Below are 18,944 nucleotides of genomic sequence, written 5' to 3'. Positions count from 1 at the left end.
CTACTGTTGAGAATATTCTTAGTCTCCATGGAGATGGACATGGAGGCTAGGTAGTAAATAAAGCCCCTTTAACCATGATTAAGTTATCAGGACATTTCCTCTTTTAGGTACCACACTTGAAACCATTTTGGCTCTTTTCCTTGGGATCCTTGCCAGTTTTCTTTCTCTACCCTAAAAAATTGTGTCCCTTAAGTGCACATAAAACACCACGAGGAACATTTTTCCCCTCTCTCTTTGGATATTTCTAAGTGGGTCAACCGACTATTGCTTTTATTACTGTTATTGGCCTTAAAAAGGAACAACATATATTTTAGCATTTTAATTAAGGCCATTTTAAAGTCAGAATGTTTGAGGAAGTTTAAGCCAGGAACATAATTGCAGAAATAGAAGGTAAACCAACACTCATAGGCAAACAATAGGAATGGAGGCTCCATCACTGGTGTGCATACTACAAAGTCTGCTTTTTTAGTTGTTTACTCAGTCATCCACAGACATATTAGAAGCTAAGTCAGCAAGAGTACTTAATTACAACAAGGAGGAACAATTTTGAATCTTTAGCATCAGAAGTATTTAAAAGGAAGAGATGTAAGACATTTTATTCATTAAGTGAGGTTGATAAAATGGCGCAGACACTGTGGAAAACAATTTGGCTGACCCTCAACAAGTCAAACATAGAATTACTGTATGAGCCAATCATTCTGCTCAGGTATACTTCCCTAAGAACTGAAAACAGCTAGTTAAACAAATACTTGTACATAAATGTTCATAGCAGCACTATTCATAATAGCCAGAAGGTGAAAACAACCTATATGTCCATCTGTTGATGAACGGACAAATAAAAACAGGTGGCACATCCATACAATGGAGTATTATTTGGTCATAAAAGGAGCAAAGTACTGACACATGCTATCACATGGACGAGATTTGGAAACATTATGCCAAGTGAAGGAAGCCAGATACAAAAGGCCACATATTGTATGATTCTAACTGTCTGAAATATCAAGAATAGGTAAATGCACACAGAGAGAAAAAGGAGATTGGTGGTTGCCAGGGCCTCCAGGGGAGGCAGGAGTAGAGAGTGACTAGCAGTGTGTATGGGGTTACTTTGTGGGGTGGTGATGAAAATGTTCTGGAGTTAGACATTGGAGAGAGTAGTACAACCTTGTGAAAATACTAAAAATCGCTGAATTGTATACTCTAGGTGGGTGAACTTTGTGGTATGTGAATTATATCTCAATATAGCTGTTATTTTAAAAAGTAAGGCTGAACTGCATTTACGTGAACCCTAGCAAAAATGACTGCTGCGCACTGTCCTGGTAAGCTCTTCACGACTGTACTGGGTAAACTGCTGAGTGTCACAACTTAAGAAAAAAATTAAAAAACAAAACAAAACAAAACAAAAGACCCTGACAACCCAGTAGGCATTCTGAGGAGGGTCCCGAGGAATTGGAGAGCAAAGCCCTGTGGAGAAAAGTTAGGGGACTGTTGGGTTATTCTCACGGAGCAAAAGCCTTTTGGAGAATATCCTGGAGCAGAGACTGTGAGCCTTGTGCACTGTGCAACAGTCCAGGCCCCGGCAGGAATCAGATTTCCTGCTCACAGGTGTTCACCGCAGAGAGCTGACTGAAGGGATTACTTACAGAGGTGCGAGCAGAGCCAAGGGAATCGGCAAGGGATGGTGACTCATCCAGGGACTCACAACACTCAGAACCCTTCTGGGGAAGGAGGGAGAGGGAATGATGACACAAGACCAGAGAGAGCATGAGGATTTGGAGGAGAAGCTACTGGACAGGAGGTGCCATCTTCTAATGTAGTTACTGCCAGGACTGCAGTGAAGCAGAGAGAGAGATAAGTACCCCCACCTCTTTCTTCTACCCTGCAGTCTCCGGATGGAGCCACCCATGGACTAGATCAAAAGGGAAGCCAGAGAGCAAAGGAGTCCAGGCCATACAGTCCATAGAATCCAATCTCTCAGAGCACAGAGAAGGGCAGAGAAGATACTGAGACTGTGTGTGTGTGTGTATGTGTGTGTGTGTGTGTACACAGGTGCACATGCATATGTGTTTGGCTGGGAGGGCAAATGGACAATAGCTAACACAGTGCTTACCTGTTATACCCACAGCTCCCTTCTTAGACAAGGTGAGGTAACAAAAACCCACGTGGGCTCCATGCTTTATACCTGGGACCCCAACGTGCTGGCCACAGCCAAAGTGAAAAAAACCACACCTGTGACTAACATTTGTTGTGTGCTTACCATGTGCAAAGCATTTTACATTACTCACCTCATTTAACCTGCATATCATAATGACCTACAAATAACATTCTTTTTATGATTCCCATTTTATAGATGGAGAAACGGTGGCATGGGGAGACTAAGTAATTTACCTAATGTTGACTAGTTAGTAAGTAGATAAGGGATGATTTAAACTCAGGGAGGGGCCTGGTCAGGCGTGGCTCAGCGGCTGAGCATCGACCTAGGATTCAGGAGATTGAGGTTCGATTCCTGGTCAGGGCACATGCCCAGGTTGTGGGTTCAATCTCCAGTAGGGGGCGTGCAGGAGGCAGCCCATCAATGACTCTCATCATTGATGTTTCTATCTCTCTCTCTCCCTCTCCCTTCCTCTCTCTGAAATCAATAAAGACATATTTAATAAATAAATAAATATATCCAGGGAGGGAGTCTGGCTCTAGAATTGTTCTCTTAACCACTACACTCACTGGAATAGGGATTCAGCAGGACTCTAGGCTGGCCAGCAACCTTGGCCTAATGGTAGAGCTGTGCCTTACAGGGGTGCTTGCTACTACTATATGGTACCTGGCTACCACAATCAGACCTGAATGCAGGAGACAGAGCAAGTGACTGGACCATGGGGTTCAAAGAGCTGAGAGAAAAGGAGGGTAGTTAATATGGCAGGAGAAGTGATGAGCTATGGGAAATAGTGGACTTTTGCTGTAGAAACAGTAGACAGGACTAGAGCTGTCCCTAGGTTGACAGAACAGATGTCAGCCTTCTCGAACTGTAATGTATCCTGAGCAAGGCTGCAGTCTTGTGAGGCCAGCCCCTGATGCTTTTTCCTGTTCTTTCTTAGTTTCCTTTGGGTCTTTACAATAATTCCCCACCAAATGAGGAAATCTGAACACAGTATACTAATACAGTCCTTGCATGCTGATACAATCCTCACATAGTAATACAGCCCTCACATACTAATACAGTCCTCACATACTCATACAGTCCTCACATACTAATATAGTCCTTACATACTACTACAGTCCTTACATACTACCTCACATACTACTACAGTCCTCACATACTAATACAGCCCTCACATACTAATACAGTCCTTACACACTACTACAGTCCTTACATACCACCTTACATACTAATACGGCCCTCACATACTAATAGAGTCCTCACATACTAATAGAGTCCTCACATACTAATACAGTCCAACACAGATGGATTAATTATTTCAATATATGAGGGTCTCTTGGGCAAAGAAGAGTCACCAGTCGTTTTGTTTTCTCTCTCTCTATTTTCCTCTGAAAGAGAGGAAATTGACACAAGGTAGTCTAAAAAATGTAGGTCAGTTACATGGGAGCTGTACCATGATAGACACTTCCAAGGGGCGGTATGAAAACATCTATTCCAGAGAACTTTAAAAATAGTCTTCTCATCTATCCAGGGGTGGTTTCCATGAGATACCGCCTGAAGGCACAATGGCTCCCAGCTGCGGTTCCATAGACCTGTCAGGTCCCTTAGGAAGTTTTCACTGTTGTCTACAGAGTGAGGGAGGGAAATAAAGACATTGGTCTCTCTCTCTCTCTCTCCCCTACTTCTCTCTGTCTCTCTCTCTCATTCTCTCTGTCTCTCTCTCTCTCTCTCTCTGAGCATATTAGATTGCTTGCTGTCATTTCTTAAGACAGGCTATTCCTTTTGTTGGTATTAAAGTATCCCTCCTTTACAAAATTATGGTAATGATAGGTTATAGTAGATAGCAGTGTTTTTTTCTTTTTTAAAATAGCCTTACTTGCCAAAATAAAAAGCTGGCAAATCTTTCTCAGTCTCATTTTTTTTTTAATGTCATTTGAGAGAACTAAATATCTGAAAATCGTCAGCCCAGAGGACCTCTTAAGGTCCCTGCTAGCTGTTAGATTGTAGGCTTTAAAGTCTTGAGATAACAGAAAATCAAAAGGACTAGGAAGGCAGGATGATTTTTTATTTAACCTACCAAAGTAACAATTTAATGGAGTCTAACCATCTTGGACATAAAACGTAATAGTGGAGATGCCCATGAGTTAAAATTATTCAGTTTCTAAGTGGAAAAGACAGTCTAAATGTCAAATTCAAAAACATGGCCTAAAGAACGCCACGCCAAAGGTCACAGTTAGAAGGCAATGTTCAGCTCTGGAGACAGTTACAACTCAGAGCATGTGAGATTCCACGGTGCGCAGCCATCCTGAAAAGAGAACTAAAACCCTCTGAAGCAAGAATGTATCAAAAGAGAACTCTAAACAGGCCCAAAGGAAGTGTTTAAATGAAAAAACAAAAACAAAAAACACACACAAAAAACAAAACCACCTTAGATCTTTTAGTTAGAAGAAAGCCCATAATTATTCCAAATACAAATTAATATATAACTAGCACTTTCTGTTTTGTGAGCATCATACTACTATTTACATAGATTTCAACATACCCAAGGCCTCTGTCAGGCCCCAAACCTTCTGTCCATAGATGTCGGTCTTGTTCCAAGCAAATGTGTAGACGAGATTAACTGCGGCAGGAAACCACTTCTGGGTGAGTCGCCCCTCCACGGCTACTGTGAGGTGTACTTTAACCATCCCCACCGGAATGGTTGAATGTGTCAGAAGGGTCCGTAGCAGCGTTTTATACCCGGGGGTGCGGCTGCTCAGGTAACTCAGCCTCACGAAGCTGGAAGGAATGGGGATCTCCTCCTGTACAACCTGAAAGAAGAAAGCCCGATGGCTCTTATCAATGCTTACAGGTAGACCACAATACCACATGCTTTGTTGGCTTAGAAACAGGCAAAGGAGAGAGCTTAAAGGGAGTTAGGGATGTCAAGCCACTTGTTTTGGAATCTGTGTGAGGCTGTGTGACCACAGGTTTCGAATTCTGCACTGAATCTGTATAGGGACAAGACAGCCAGCCAACCCTGAGGACTGTCCTATTTCCCTCTGCCAGGAATGACTGTGAAAAGCACAGTTTCAGCTTTTCAACAGTGTTCCAAAAATTGCTTAGTAGGAGTAGGAGATCATACCACTGAATGTCAAGCAATTCAGTGACATGGGCTCCATTAAGTGGTCTTTTTCTTATATACACCCATATACAAAATCTTGTTCGCTGTGTTAAGTCATATATCACAAAACCATTGCTGTGATCGTTATTCAGGCTACATTCTCTAAGAGGAAGGTCTCCAGAAGCAGGCCCAGCAAGCGATATTTTATGACAGAGATTATGGATTCCCTAGAATTAATCTTTACTGATGCCATCAAACTCGTCTTCTTGGGAGCTTTGGAATGACCCCGAGGCCAAATTTTTAATCAAATTTTGCTTACATATTTCTCTGTGCCTGCATGTACCAATAGCTGGGAAGTAGTTTTTCCAAGTTGGCACCTGTGACTGAAAAGCAAATAACTCCCAATAGCTCTTCTGAAAATTTCATACTAAACGTTGGTCCCAGGGTGAAAATACCGCTTGGCTTCTTTAATGAATTGCTATGACTTACTTGTTTATTAGCACAGATGGAGTTGAACAACCAAGAGTGGTCACTAAAACTAGATTTTGTGTTTTGTGACTCTCAGCTTTCAAAATACAGCCCGTCCCATTCAAGACATTTAAGGTGACGTGCAGTGAGGTTATTTCTGTGCCCACATTCATGTTAAGCTCAGAAACCTGTCCATTCTTCTTTCCAAACTAGTGCACATAGTAGAACCAATTGGTAAACACATGACATCACACACTGTCCAGCATTTCTGGTCTTTCTTTTCTTTGAGGGCGCATATCCCTTTTGTCTAGTCATTGTCCAGTGTTTTTTTGCTCTACATTAACTATTTGATACCAAAGCAGCCCGTTGGCTCTATCTTCTTAAGTAGTGGCAGACGCATAACAGAAAAAAATAGCCTGATACCACCTTAGTATTTCATTTCCCCAAGGAAACATGCAATCCTAGATCAGTTTGAAAACTTTTGTGCTGAAAAAGGAGACTCTCTCATCGTTGATGTTTCTCCCTCTCTCTCCCTCTCCTTTCCTCTCTCTGAAATCAATAAAGATATATTAAAAAAAAAAGAAAAATGAATGCTCAATAAAGAAAAACTTTCAGAAGTCCTAAAATATCAAGGTTCATAAACATGTTCCTCTGATTATAAAGCTTGAACACTCAAAAGCAAAGCTTTAAACATCAAAACCCACAGCCTTGAAAACTACTCTCACTAAACACAGCCAAACAAGAGGAATTGTCAAGACTTCTAAGAACAATGACAATGGATGTAAACAACAATGAAAGCAAACTAGATTTTTAAAAGAGCTTTCATTTTAGAAGCGCAAGTGGCCCCACCTTATTGATTATACGGTCACAGCTGAGCAAGCTGGCTTTGTTCCTTAGAGCACCGTGCTCATTAGGTCAAGGTTTGGGGTTTAATTCTCACGACAGCTAGTTCATCTTGCCTTGTTCCATGGCTATGGAGAGCACCCTACAGGCCCGGCCAATCACTTAGCAAGTGTGTGCCAGAGAGATTACATTTGAAGGCTTCTTTTGAAGAACGAAGGGCAGCACATTATAGTACTGGCAGGAGTGCCAGGAAAAGAACTCTCGCCATTGTACATTGCTGAGCACCCCATGCTGCTACGATTTTATACATTCAAAGGCCAATCTACTCACCTGCAGCTCAGGAACAACAGTTCCCCTCTCTGGACAGGACCCTCCAAATGACGTGAGTGGTGAAGGAAGCACAATAGGGTTCGGGCTGATAAAGTTGGAGATATCGCAGGATGGTGGGTCTGATACAACTCTCCGCATAGTTACTTTCTCCACCACAATAAACTGATTCCAAGGCAACCAGAGTGTCCTCTTCTCAGACAGAAAAGGTGAGCGATCAAAGATTAAGATGACAGAGATACCACCGACGGCGACGAGGTCAAAGCTGAGAAGGAAAATTATAGGGCAGTTTTAACCAAATGAACCACCAAAATAAAGTTAAAAAATAGGTAAGTTTAGTGCAGTTTCCTTCTTTTGGGACTCAATACATCCATTCATATTCTCTATTTTATAAATTCCCTCTAACTCAGTATTCATTCCATGGATGACTTCTTTTCACTGTCTAGTAGACTTCTGAGAAAAAATTTCCTGTCACCAGTTGATACCCACCCTGAATTTGTACGCCAATTTAATACTATCTTAAACAAAACTTCTACGTGCATTTCTGCAAAGTCAAACCTGACATCACTGCTACCCTTTGTGCTACAGATAACTGAAAGATGACCATTTCACATTCAGCAGCATCTTTAATCTAATGCATTATTCATCCTCAAAAAAAAAATTCAAGAAAAGTAAGGAGCCAAAAGGTTAAATATCTTGTTCAGTATCACAAACACAGTGTCAGAAACACGATGGTGTCTTTGAGATGGCATTTGGGGAACGATGCCAGCAGAGGGAAATTGTTCAGTGAAATCTGCTTGAACAATACCCATGCCTGAACCCCCCGCGTCTGGCTATCCCCTTTGGCTCCTGATTGTACTTGAACTCTAGATTCAGGACTTCTGGTTCCCACTAGAAAGCCTCTTGGTCTTCTTTTGCAGGACAGCCTGTAATGGACCCTGTCCATCTTCACTGACAACTCCTTCTGTATCTCTGAGAAAGCAAGACCACCTTTCCTGCAAGCACATCTCTCACATGCCTCTTGCACTGAAGCATAACAGATTCAGGTTTCAGTTTATTCTGCCCTGGATGGTTCTACCTTAATTTTTTTTTAAAGTATAATGATAATGTACTTGAAAGCATTCAAAAAGTATAAAATACTACATAAAAGTAAGATAATGATAAATTATCATTGTATCTTAGAAATGGATAAAGGGCAATCTGGTGCTCCTTAATATTCGAAGCAACTTGAATCCACATGAGATGTAAGCAATTCCCTGTATTCAAAAAGATCTTTCTGTGAAAACACTTTTTCAATGATAAGATGCCCTGATAGGCAATCAGACTTAATTATGGATAGCTCGCCACTCCCTTCCTGTGCCATTTATTGTATTTATCATAGTATTAAGAATCGTGTCTCGTTGCAGAAATCTTCCAGATTTAAAGATAAATGGACAGTAACAGAGGACGGCTAATACCGTACAGTTTATTGTTGCTTTTTCAGTCAAGTGGCTGTAATATTCAGGCAGTTTTCAAAGAGAGGATCTGAAGAACTGCATTAGCTATAGAAAATAACCTAGGTTTGAACTAAAAAAAGAAAACCCAAACCGCTTCCGGTTTAAGACAGAGAGGCTGAATTCCTGATAACACAGGAGCAGTTTAAGGCAAGTAGAGTGGGGAAGATCCAACAGGACTAGTCAAGAGACCTTTCCTCTAGTTCCCAGTCTACATTCATTTTACTCTGTGCCCTTGGGCAAGTTTGTTTGCTTCACCCAAACCTTAGCTCTTGACTCCTTAAAATTGAAGTGCTTATTTATTTAAAAACAAACACAAACAACAAAAACCCAAAATAAACTATTCAAACAAAAACATATGTACCAGGGAATTTTATCCTCTATTTCTAAGAGGATTAGGCAGACAGGGGAGGCTTCTTGTTTTGCAGAAAGAATGTGGTTTTGGTTTCATACGCACTTGGGTTCAAATCTCAGCTCTGCCATGTTAACTTTGGGCTAGTTATTTAACATCCACGAGTGTTAGTTTCCTCATTAGTAAAATGGGCTAATACGACCTATCACTCAGCTACTATTGTAAATAAGTAAATGACATAAAGACTTAAGAGTGAAGCCCTGGCTGGTGGGGCTCGGTTGGGCATCAGTCACTGAAAGTTCGTGGGTTTGATTCCCGGTCAGGGCACATGCCTGGGTTTCGGGCTTGATTCCCAGTTGGGGGCATGCAGGAGGCAGCTGATCGCATTGATGTTTCTCTCTCTCCCTCCCCTTCTCCCTTCTTCTCTCTCTCAAAATCGATAAAAAATCTCATACAAAAGACTTAAGAGTCAAGCATATATAGGGACTTAACAAATGTTAACTTTCCTCTCAAATCAGACGTACTGATCTATTAAATTTACGGATGTTTTCTCTTGTAGTTCAAATGAACTCTAGGCCAGATTTGATTACCTCCACAAGCAGACGCTGATTTTTAAGCTTTCCTGGGAACTTCCCCTAGGCTTCCTGTGATGGCCAGTTTTCTGTGCCAACTTGACTGGGCAACAGTAGCCAGTTATTCAATGAAACACTAACCTAGGTGTTGCTGCAGAGGTATTTTGTAGATGTGGTTAATATCTACAATTAGCTACCTTTTAGGAAAGATTACCCTTGATAATGTGGGAGGGCCTTATTCAATCAGTTAAAACTGAAGTTTCTCCAAAGAGGAGGGAGTTCTGCCTCAGGACCGCATAGATAGCATCAATCCTTTTCAATGAGATGCCAGTCGGCCAACTTCTCCTGGTTTTTGGATGTGCCAATCCTCACAATCACATAAGCCAATTCCTTGAGATTGTCCTCTCTCTCCTCTCCCTCTCTCTTACCAGTTTTGTTTCTCTGGAGAACGCTGACTGATTTCTCATGGCGTGGAGCTGGAAGTTGGATCTGTGGCCAAACCCCCATCTGAACCATTCCAATGCCAAATAAAATGCTCTCTGAATAATCAGTTCTTTGAGATTTCCCCCATCACAAATGATCTTTATTGGAATGGATCATTAAGAAGATGCTATAAAGTCATATGAGAGAGTATAAAAGACCCCAGGGAGAAGACCTATTAGTTTGGACATAATAGGTCAGACCAGTCCTATGGGTAGATGGGAGACTACTGAAGCCCGCGCAAATGCTCACCTCTGCCTTGTGGTATCCATAAGTGAACAAACCCTTCCTTGAGGAGAAGCAGAGGGAACCCTCTCTTCGTCTTATAAAGTCTTCCCAACAAAGTTCTTGAGACCTTTAATGCTTCTCAAGAATCGCCTATTTGGCTTATTGCCGGCTAAAATATTTGTAAAGAGTTTTCTTTCAACACTTTAACTGAGCACCTGCTCTCTAAGTTGAAGGTGGTAACTCATAGAAGACAAGAACCAGATTACTTGGGCTCAACTTTTTGGCTCTCTCTTTATTTGCTGTGTTAATTTGAATAAGTCTTCTCACCTGCCAAATGGGAAGGATGGTAATAATGATTCCTAGCTCATAAAGTTGCGAGGATGAAACAGAATGACATTCATGTAAATGCCTGGCAAAAGTAGATACTCATACATATCTGCTTTTCCTTCAGAATTGCCTTTCCCTCCCCATTTTCTGATACTTTGGCCCTTCCCAATCTATTCTTACTTTTAGAGGGCCATATATCTACTCCCATCCTTCCCTCTGCTTTTTATCCATCACTTTGGTTCCATGACCTAGACTTTCTCTGGTTCTCTAGGGAAAGTTGTCAATTAATTTGTGCAAATGGATGCTAATGGGGGTAATTATTTCCATATCCCACATAACATATTGGCATTTAACAGGGACTTTGAGACAGTCAATAGTGTAACCCAAAGAAGTGATCCTTCTGATGGGAGCTACAGGCACAGTGGCAGACCAGTGGGATTGAGTATTAGAGACAGGGGGTCTTTCGTATCTGATAGCACCTTGCATATCACACTCTGACCTAATAGGTATCTAAATGCTAATCTCAGTCTTTTTTGACCTAATAGGTATCTAAATGCTAATCTCAGTCTTTCTATAATCTGTTTGCCCTCAAGTCTAGCTTCCTTATGATAGGCTACTTCTGAAATGTACTTACTCGATCTGAGGTAGCAACAAGCAGAGACATATAAATGGAAACTCTCATCACACTGTCACTTTATGTCCAAGAGATGACAACGGGACAGTCTGGTTGGCATTTGGGGAACATATTTTGAATGCTGACACCCTTTCTGGAGCCTGAGGGAAGAGTTATTGCCAGAGGGGACTCTGGCTGTCATCTACAGAAACCCAGTTCTCACAGTGAGCTCAGGGAAGAGGGTCTTGGCATTCTACTTAAAACTAAAAACAGAAAAAAGGTCCCTCTTTAATGTTTCCTATAAACTGGAAACAAATTTTTAGACTTTTCAAACACTGAGTTTCTTTTACGTTCTCTTGTGAATATCAAATAATTCACTGAAAACTTTGTACACAAGCTAAAAAAACAGGACCCATCAGTTCTCCATGAGAAGGCAAACGTCCCTGAGGATATAGTCTTTTTAAAGAAATAATCCATTTCCCACTTTCTGGAACAAGGTACAACATGCTGGCAAGGCAGAGGCCACTTTTGTGTACCAGTTACTGGTGAGCGAACTACTGAAATTCCATCATTCAATCTAATTGGGAGAAAGGTCTATTTGAGTTACTAATAAGCTGATTATGGAATATTTGAAAGGAAGTGTAGTTTGTATTGCTCACATATACATGTATAAGCAATATAATGTGTGTGTGTATAGTGTGTGTGTGTATATATTGATGTCCCCAAAATGTATACACACGTTGAATTAGAAAGGCAGTGTTTATTAAAATACATTTCATTTTCAAAATGTAATAGAATCTACAGACAAAGTGTGTACAATTTTTTAGAACACCCTGTATATATATTTTTTCAGATTACCTGCATCTAGAGTAGCTCTGCTGAGTTTGCTATAATGAATAGATGGCTAGTTAATAAGTAATATAATTTATATAAAAAAATCCATGATTTACTAAAGTCTTAAAAACAGTTTGTTTTCTTGTGTAGGTTAAAACTCTTCCTTATGTTCTTTAGCTACTTTTTATAAGCATTTTCTTGACAAGCAGTTGAAAAAATAAATTCAGCATAGCCCAAGTTGAACAATTAACAATTCTGAAGTGGTTTGGAATTGATTGTAGGTTCTTGAAATGAGATGGTTTCTCACACTGTGATAAAGCTCCAGGCCAACTGGTCTCTTTATGTGAGTATTGAAGCAGCTTGTTATGAGTATGTCATTTTAAGGGTAGCTACCTGGAGACTAGGGCACCTCAAAGCCATTATTACAACGTTCCTGAGAGTCATAAATAGATACTTTTAAGCTGGACACATGGGCCTACTGACTCAAATATTCTGAACAATGTCTGTCTAAATGACAGCAGCAAAAATGTTTTTGTGAGCAAATTCATTTCCAGGAGGAAAAGATTTTCCCTAGTGGTTGTGCATCGTGCTTCCCAGGTCTCAGAGAACCTTGAGAAGCCCTGAGAGAGCAGCCTGTGGTTGGTGTTTAAGGTTAAATCACTGTGGTTCTATGGACAACAAGGGCAATTAGTTAGGTTGACAGTGCTTGTCAACCGGTTACAGCCACTAGTGAAACAGGTGGTCTAGGAAGGATGCACTTTCAAAAAATGTCTTAATGTTGTTGAATTCTATACTTTTGGAGGAAACATTTTGGACATGTGCATTTCTAAAGTAGTTTGAAGCTGTCATGGAAGAACAGCCTGAGTGGTCCATGGCTCCTCTTTACTCCCTGAATCGTCTCACTGAATGTTGGCTTTATTCATGGAGTGAGATGAAGGCTAGAAAACTTTCCTTATGGTTAAAGTTTCAAGAAGACTTCAGAGTGTGAGTATAGGGTTAGAAGAGAAATTTGGTTTGACTTAGGTGGGAAATCTCGGAAATAAATATCACTAATTACTTTTTGAGATACCCCTAGAAGAAAGACGGGCTTACAAGCATTATATCCCCCAATGTCTGGTGTTGCTCATGTCTAGAAGTCAGTATTTGGCCCCCACAATGATCAGAAGCAATATTGACCTACCTTCCATCTTGCCGGCTGATGGTAAACCCATAATCACTGTGGTGCAAGAAACTGACATTCACCCCTACTAGCGGGGTCCCATCTACTGCCACCACTTGGCCTCGAATCACACAAGCACGCCTGCAACACAAGATCAAAGACAAATATAAAAGCATGTTGAAACTAGAGTCTAGAATCCAAGTTGGAAAACACAGTCAAGTATAACAAAGAAAACAATTTCACCAACCAGTAGTAACTACTAATGACATGTAGGGGAGGGTGAGCGTATCTTTTTTACCCATCAAAATTGAGATTATACTCGGTATAGTTCTGTATACAGATATTTTTAAGGTAACATTATATTATTAACACTGTCTAATGTAATTAGAAATTACTTAATACAGCTTTTGGTTATTATTTAAAATAGTATTCATTAACTTGTTTAAGCCATTCCTTATTTTAGGAGGTTTCATTGTTTCTTGATTTTTTCTGCATTGAATTTATTATTTCCTTGGGAGACAGTCTTAGTTGTGGGAGCATATTTTTCTGTTATTAAAATTAATTATATTACTTAATACATAAATACATTGTACATATGACTAAAATCCCTGCTGACCACCCCCTTCTCAGTTCCTGCTCCTCTCCCCAGAAGTAATCAGCAGTATCATTTTGTTACGTGCATTTTCTATGCATTTACATACATAGGTGAGAACATTTTTAAGGTTCTTGGCACATATTGCCAAATTGCTTTACTGGAATAACATTTTTCTGTAATAACTAAGCAGACTTAGTTGAGTGAATTTTAAGAGTTAAAGTCTACAAAAGAGACATGGTCCCTGACTTTAGTACCCTATTTCTCTTGCCTAATTGACATAAAATATTTCAGGAGGTTTTTCCTTTAAACAAATGAGTTTCATCCTTACTAAAGAATGGGATTCCATTAAACTAGGTCTTAAACCAGGACTGTCTCCCAGGGACACAGTCCACTAGACCATGTATACTTTCAGCTCTAGCCTGGCCAGAAAGTTGTAACCAATTTCAGGAGCTTGGCAGTTAGGAGGGCCCAGAGGCAAATCCCAACAAAGATTTTTCACTGCTCCACTGTTATTGGGGGATGATGGGATGGGGGGAGTTTTTCACTGGAGTCCAGTCCTAGTCTTGGCAGCCCTGAGCTCTAGAATGTTCATTTTTATAGCTGGAGCTGGTAGGGTTGAGGAAGATTGGGCAAGGTCAATGGTTTTTCCTAGGGCATCAGTGTCAGGTTTTTTACCAAGTGGGATTCAGGGTATCCAGGGAAGCTACATCTTGGATTAAAAAGGGCTGTGCTGTCCTGGCCAGTGTGGCTCAGTTGGTTGGAACTTTGTTCCATATACCAGGAGGTGGCGGGCTTGATTCTCAGTCAGGGATTGTGCAGGAGGCAACCAATCGATCTTTCTCTCTCACACTGATGTTTCTCTCTCTCTCTTTCTCCCTCTCCTTTCCTTCTAAGATCAATAAAAAACATGGGGGGGGGGGCATGATATTTGGGCAAACACAGCTTTCCAAAGTAACCATAATTTCACCCTGGCATAAGACATTATTGGAACAGAATCAGCAATTCAAGGTCATGCATCTAAAGACTCATGGGACTAATGGCCACAAAGGTCATCTGAGTGAGAGGGGAAAAAGCTCTGAAAAAGCAAAAGACAGTTACCAGCCAGACCTTGTTTCACGTGCTATAGCTAATAAGCCTCACTACCAAATTATATTGCAATCAGAGGAATTGGATATGTTATACTAATATGATTTATCCTTCATTACCTAAGGTATCCCCACAACACAAACTACAAACCCTTAAGTATAACACAAGGTAAGCTAGTATAATTGTTGCTATTAGTGTTTTTGTATATTGAGCTCGCACCAACATTCCTAGTTCTGATGTAGATGAGTAGCTTTCTGTCCAATGAGCTGTCCACTTAATGAATTCTTTACATCATGGTTCTGAATGGCATGGAAATGGCACATTGGCACTTGCTTTCCCTGGTCTGATCCCCCCATATCTTTTGGGGAGATTTTGAAATATCATTTGTTTTAATAGAGAAGACAGCTGAAAGTCACTGAGTACTGGATTTTGAACTAATCCTGACAGATCTGGTCCCAGGTTCTAAGACCTGTGTAACAAGCAATGAAAATAAAAGGAAGGCTCTAGTTATAGACAGTAACATTTTGAAGGTCTTTACAAAGCAAAATTTGACAAGCTGGGTATATATTAAGTATAAACAAGCTGAGAAAATTTCCTGCAAACTATATAAGGATGGAACCAGAGGGGCTGAGAAGAGACTGTTAATTAGGCCAAACCAGTTGAAAAACAGTTAAACATTGCTTCCTGAGCCCCAAGTGCTGACGGCTTTTTGGGGGGTGTGGCGGGAGGTAATCGTGAACTTGCCAAGGCTCTACCAGTTAACAAGGTGGCCTTTGCAACAATAATATATACGTAGAGGGTCCCCGATTCCCTACTGGCAAGACAATTCTACCTTTGCTCATTTTATTTGTTCACATTAATCTAGACATTGTGTCTTCCCACAGCTGTACTAGGCTCAATTATTTTTGTTTTTATTTTGTCAAGCCTAGTTGGCATTATTTGCTCATATTTTATGACAGACACAGACCTGTCTCTTCTCTTTGCTGCTCTTTTATTTTCTATACAGCTTATATTTATGAAGGACCAGGCTGGTGAGTGAAAGTCTCATAAAAGTCATCATTAGTCTGTGCATTTCTCTTGTATCCCTCTCTTCTTTCATTCAGTGTCTCATTCTGAGTAGACTTGTCTTTCAACTCTTCTGCTCTTTAATATTGCTCATATTTTATGAAGCGCACAGATGTGTGATAACAACTCATCAAAGTCATCATTATTCAAGACACTGTCTACCTGTTCTCCTCATTCATTTCGCTCTTCATCAGTCATAAATAATGTGCAGACTTGTCTTTGAACTCCCCTACTTTTTTATTCCTCATATATTACGATCCACACCAACTCACAGCATATGATAAAGCCCCATAAAAACGTATTATTCTACATTGATCAGCACGGAACTCTCTTTGTAATGCACTACATTTTAAATGTCCTAAGATTCCCTGTATCTTGCTGTATTTGCTCCCATTATTTACACACTCCACGCTGTCCATTTTTCACAAGAATAACTCCTAGCTCCTTTTATTTCTGGATCACTAGTACTTACTACAATCTTTGACCAGCATCAGTCATCCTGCGCCCGTGTAAATTGTCTAAATTTCAGTATAGTATTAAACTATTCTTTTGAAATTTGCACTAATCTTGATTGGCACTGCATGTAGAAACCTGGGGGGAAATTCTTCTCAGGCAAACTGTCCATTTCAAGAAGAAAGCTCGAGTCCACTTGTTCTCCCAGGCTACTCCAGCCTCAGATGGCCTTCCAAGAACCTTCAGACATATTCTTGGCAACTATGGTGTATTGTGCTCAACTGCCATTTTGTGAACTCCCGGCCTCTGAACTCAATTTTTTTCGAAATTGTGGATGGTAGCTTTGCATTTACTTTATTTTCCCTGATTCATACAACCACTAAAATGTAGCCGCCCCCCCATTTGTATCTGTTTGGATTATGCTTCTCATATTCAAGGCAGCCTGTAGAGTTCAACATTTTCCTAGGTTAGATCCTTGCTGAAGTCCTGTGGTGTGCATGGCAGGGGTCTGGCTCTGGTAGTACCACAATCCTGCTTTTTATCATTCCCACTGTGGCACCTCCTTGTCACCTCGCCCAGAGAGTCTCCGGCTTCTTCAAATTGCCATCTAAACGAAGCAGCCATTCTTGGCATGTCCTTGGTCTTGGAGGAACATCTTGAGCTCTTAAAGTTTGGCCACATCAAACTACCCTCAACATGTGTCTGAATCCTTCAAGGAGCTGCCCCCCCCCCCAAAAAAAAACAACAACAACACTTTTCCAATGAAATAATATACAGAACCCTACTGAACTTTTCAAAGCAGATGATAGAAGCTGCTGCCTGGGCTGCTAGGGAGTGGGCCCTGCACGTGTATAAAACAGGTAAGTGCCCAGAGACTGCATTTTGTGTTCCACCTTTGCCTGGGGCTCTCCTTCTTTGATTCAGACATGGGTGAGATGTTTTGCTTTCTTGGATCTTTAAAAACCAGAACCTCTCCTTGCTGCTGTGGGTTACAGCACGAGAACTTGAACTTAAATGGACATGTCCAATGTGATTTTAAAAACATGCATGGGGGGAAATCACCCCTCACAAGTGTCTCTTTTCCTGTTCTCTGGAGAATACAGGCTGCTGCCAAGCTGTCTACTTGCTGTCATTACGCTAAAGCAGCAACCCCAAAGGAATCGCTTCTCCCTTTACTTAAATGCTGAATCCTCTTGGTGTTTGGAGCTTGGTCTGGAGAACAGGGCGTCATGGGAAATGCAAGTCAGAATACACTTTACCAGGAGCCTTATTTAACTAACAAGCTGCTTGTTAGACAGTTCTGATGCAAAAGGTCTAATTCATTCTGTATTTGCTATTTTCATGGCACAGTCAGATTACCCCCAGCCTTCAATAAACTCTTGGTGCCATTCCCCTCTCCCCTTATTTGTTGTCTTTTGTCTTCCTTTGTCAAATTTCCAATATTCATTCAACACTTCAGGCAAAAACATTAACCTCAAACACAAAAGTTGGTTTGAAAAACAGGGCTGAAAACAAAATTGCTGAAAGAAGATGTAATTTACTGCATTGTGTTTCTGATTAAAATCTTTCTTAAGGAAATGAGGCCCAGGGCTGGGGAAGTTATAGCTATTTGCTTTTGTTGCTAACAGGAGCATGGGCAACTTTTGAAGGGTAACATTTAAAATCGAGGACCTGGCCAGCAGGGCTCTAGCATTAGGCGGGCAGGTGAGGTGATTTTCTCCATAGGAACAGAAACCTGCTGGAGAGGGGTGTGGTCTGGTGGTTCTCCTGACATCTCCTTCTGGCTTTTTAGAGCCAAATTTGTAGATTGTGTCATTTGGACTAAAACAGTGCTGCTCTAGGGCCCTATTGGGATGCAAATACCTGGGTGGTTGGCACAAAGGGTTTAAGAAGTTCTCCTATCCCTTGCCACAAAGCAATGAATCAAAACTATTCTCTTTAGAGAGTAATTTTGGGACTGTGGTGCTGGTCCTCAGTCCTTTCAGGTCATCTTTCTCTCATATGGACCACTGGTTGTCAAACTTGACCATGCACCAGATCACCTGGAGGGCTTGATAAAACAGACTGTTGCTCCCACCCCCACCCTGAGTTTCTAAATCTGGGAACCACTGCTTTAGGGAAAGCAAGACCAGTGCATCATCAGTCAAACTGTATGAACTGAGGAGGGAGGCAGGGGGCATAAACCATATAAAGGTAGGCAAGTCACCAACTGGTTCACAGTCTTACTGATATGAAATCTGTGAGAAGTGACTTTTTAACTCTTCCATACAAACCTCTGGGAAATAGTTTGCAAAACTGTAGTTTGGGGAGTCAAGTTGAAACTGTTATGACAAAGTGGCAGTTGGACAACAAGTTGAACTGTAGGGTCCCTTCACATCCAGTGATTATAAAATGGAAATATCTTTTAATCTGATTTGCCTGTCCCAAGTTAGTGTCAATTTCTTCCCCACCCCTAAGTGTCAATTTCTTCCCCACCCCTAAGTGTCAATTTCTTCCCCACCCCTAAGTGTCAATTTCTTCCCCACCGCTATTCTCATCAGACAGTGCTAGTATCTATGCTATTGCACTTGGTGTAGCCTGTCTTGGGTAAGAGTTACGGATCTGTCTGTCCTCCCTATTAGATAATCCCTCTATAGCAAGGGCTGTGTGATTTTCCTCTCTGCATCCTTCCCAGTGTCTGGTGTACACATTGCGTGCTCAAGAAAGCTTCAGAGAATTTCCACTCAAATATTTTTATATGAAGTTGTCAGATACTTGCCACCTACCCTCACGGCACTGCTTCAAGGGTTTCAGA

At 41.0% G+C, this 18,944-nt stretch overlaps 1 protein-coding gene across 2 annotated transcripts in view; it reads right to left on the bottom strand.

Annotated features, from left to right (window-relative positions):
• TENM1 (teneurin transmembrane protein 1) overlaps positions 1-18,944 on the bottom strand; it is a 319,040-nt gene that overhangs the window by 125,745 nt on the left and 174,351 nt on the right. For both annotated transcript variants that reach the window (XM_087829353.1, XM_087829352.1), the window contains exons 12-14: positions 12,973-13,092; positions 6,897-7,158; positions 4,695-4,962 (exon numbers count right to left, since the gene is read on the bottom strand). In XM_087829353.1, coding sequence (XP_087685479.1) covers positions 4,695-4,962; positions 6,897-7,158; positions 12,973-13,092 — 650 coding nt within the window. The remainder of the gene's footprint in view (positions 1-4,694; positions 4,963-6,896; positions 7,159-12,972; positions 13,093-18,944) is intronic.

Source organism: Miniopterus natalensis, chromosome X, assembly GCF_054644295.1.
Source record: "Miniopterus natalensis isolate mMinNat1 chromosome X, mMinNat1.hap1, whole genome shotgun sequence".
NCBI lineage: Eukaryota > Metazoa > Chordata > Mammalia > Chiroptera > Miniopteridae > Miniopterus > Miniopterus natalensis.
This window is presented reverse-complemented; position numbering and strand designations above follow the sequence as displayed.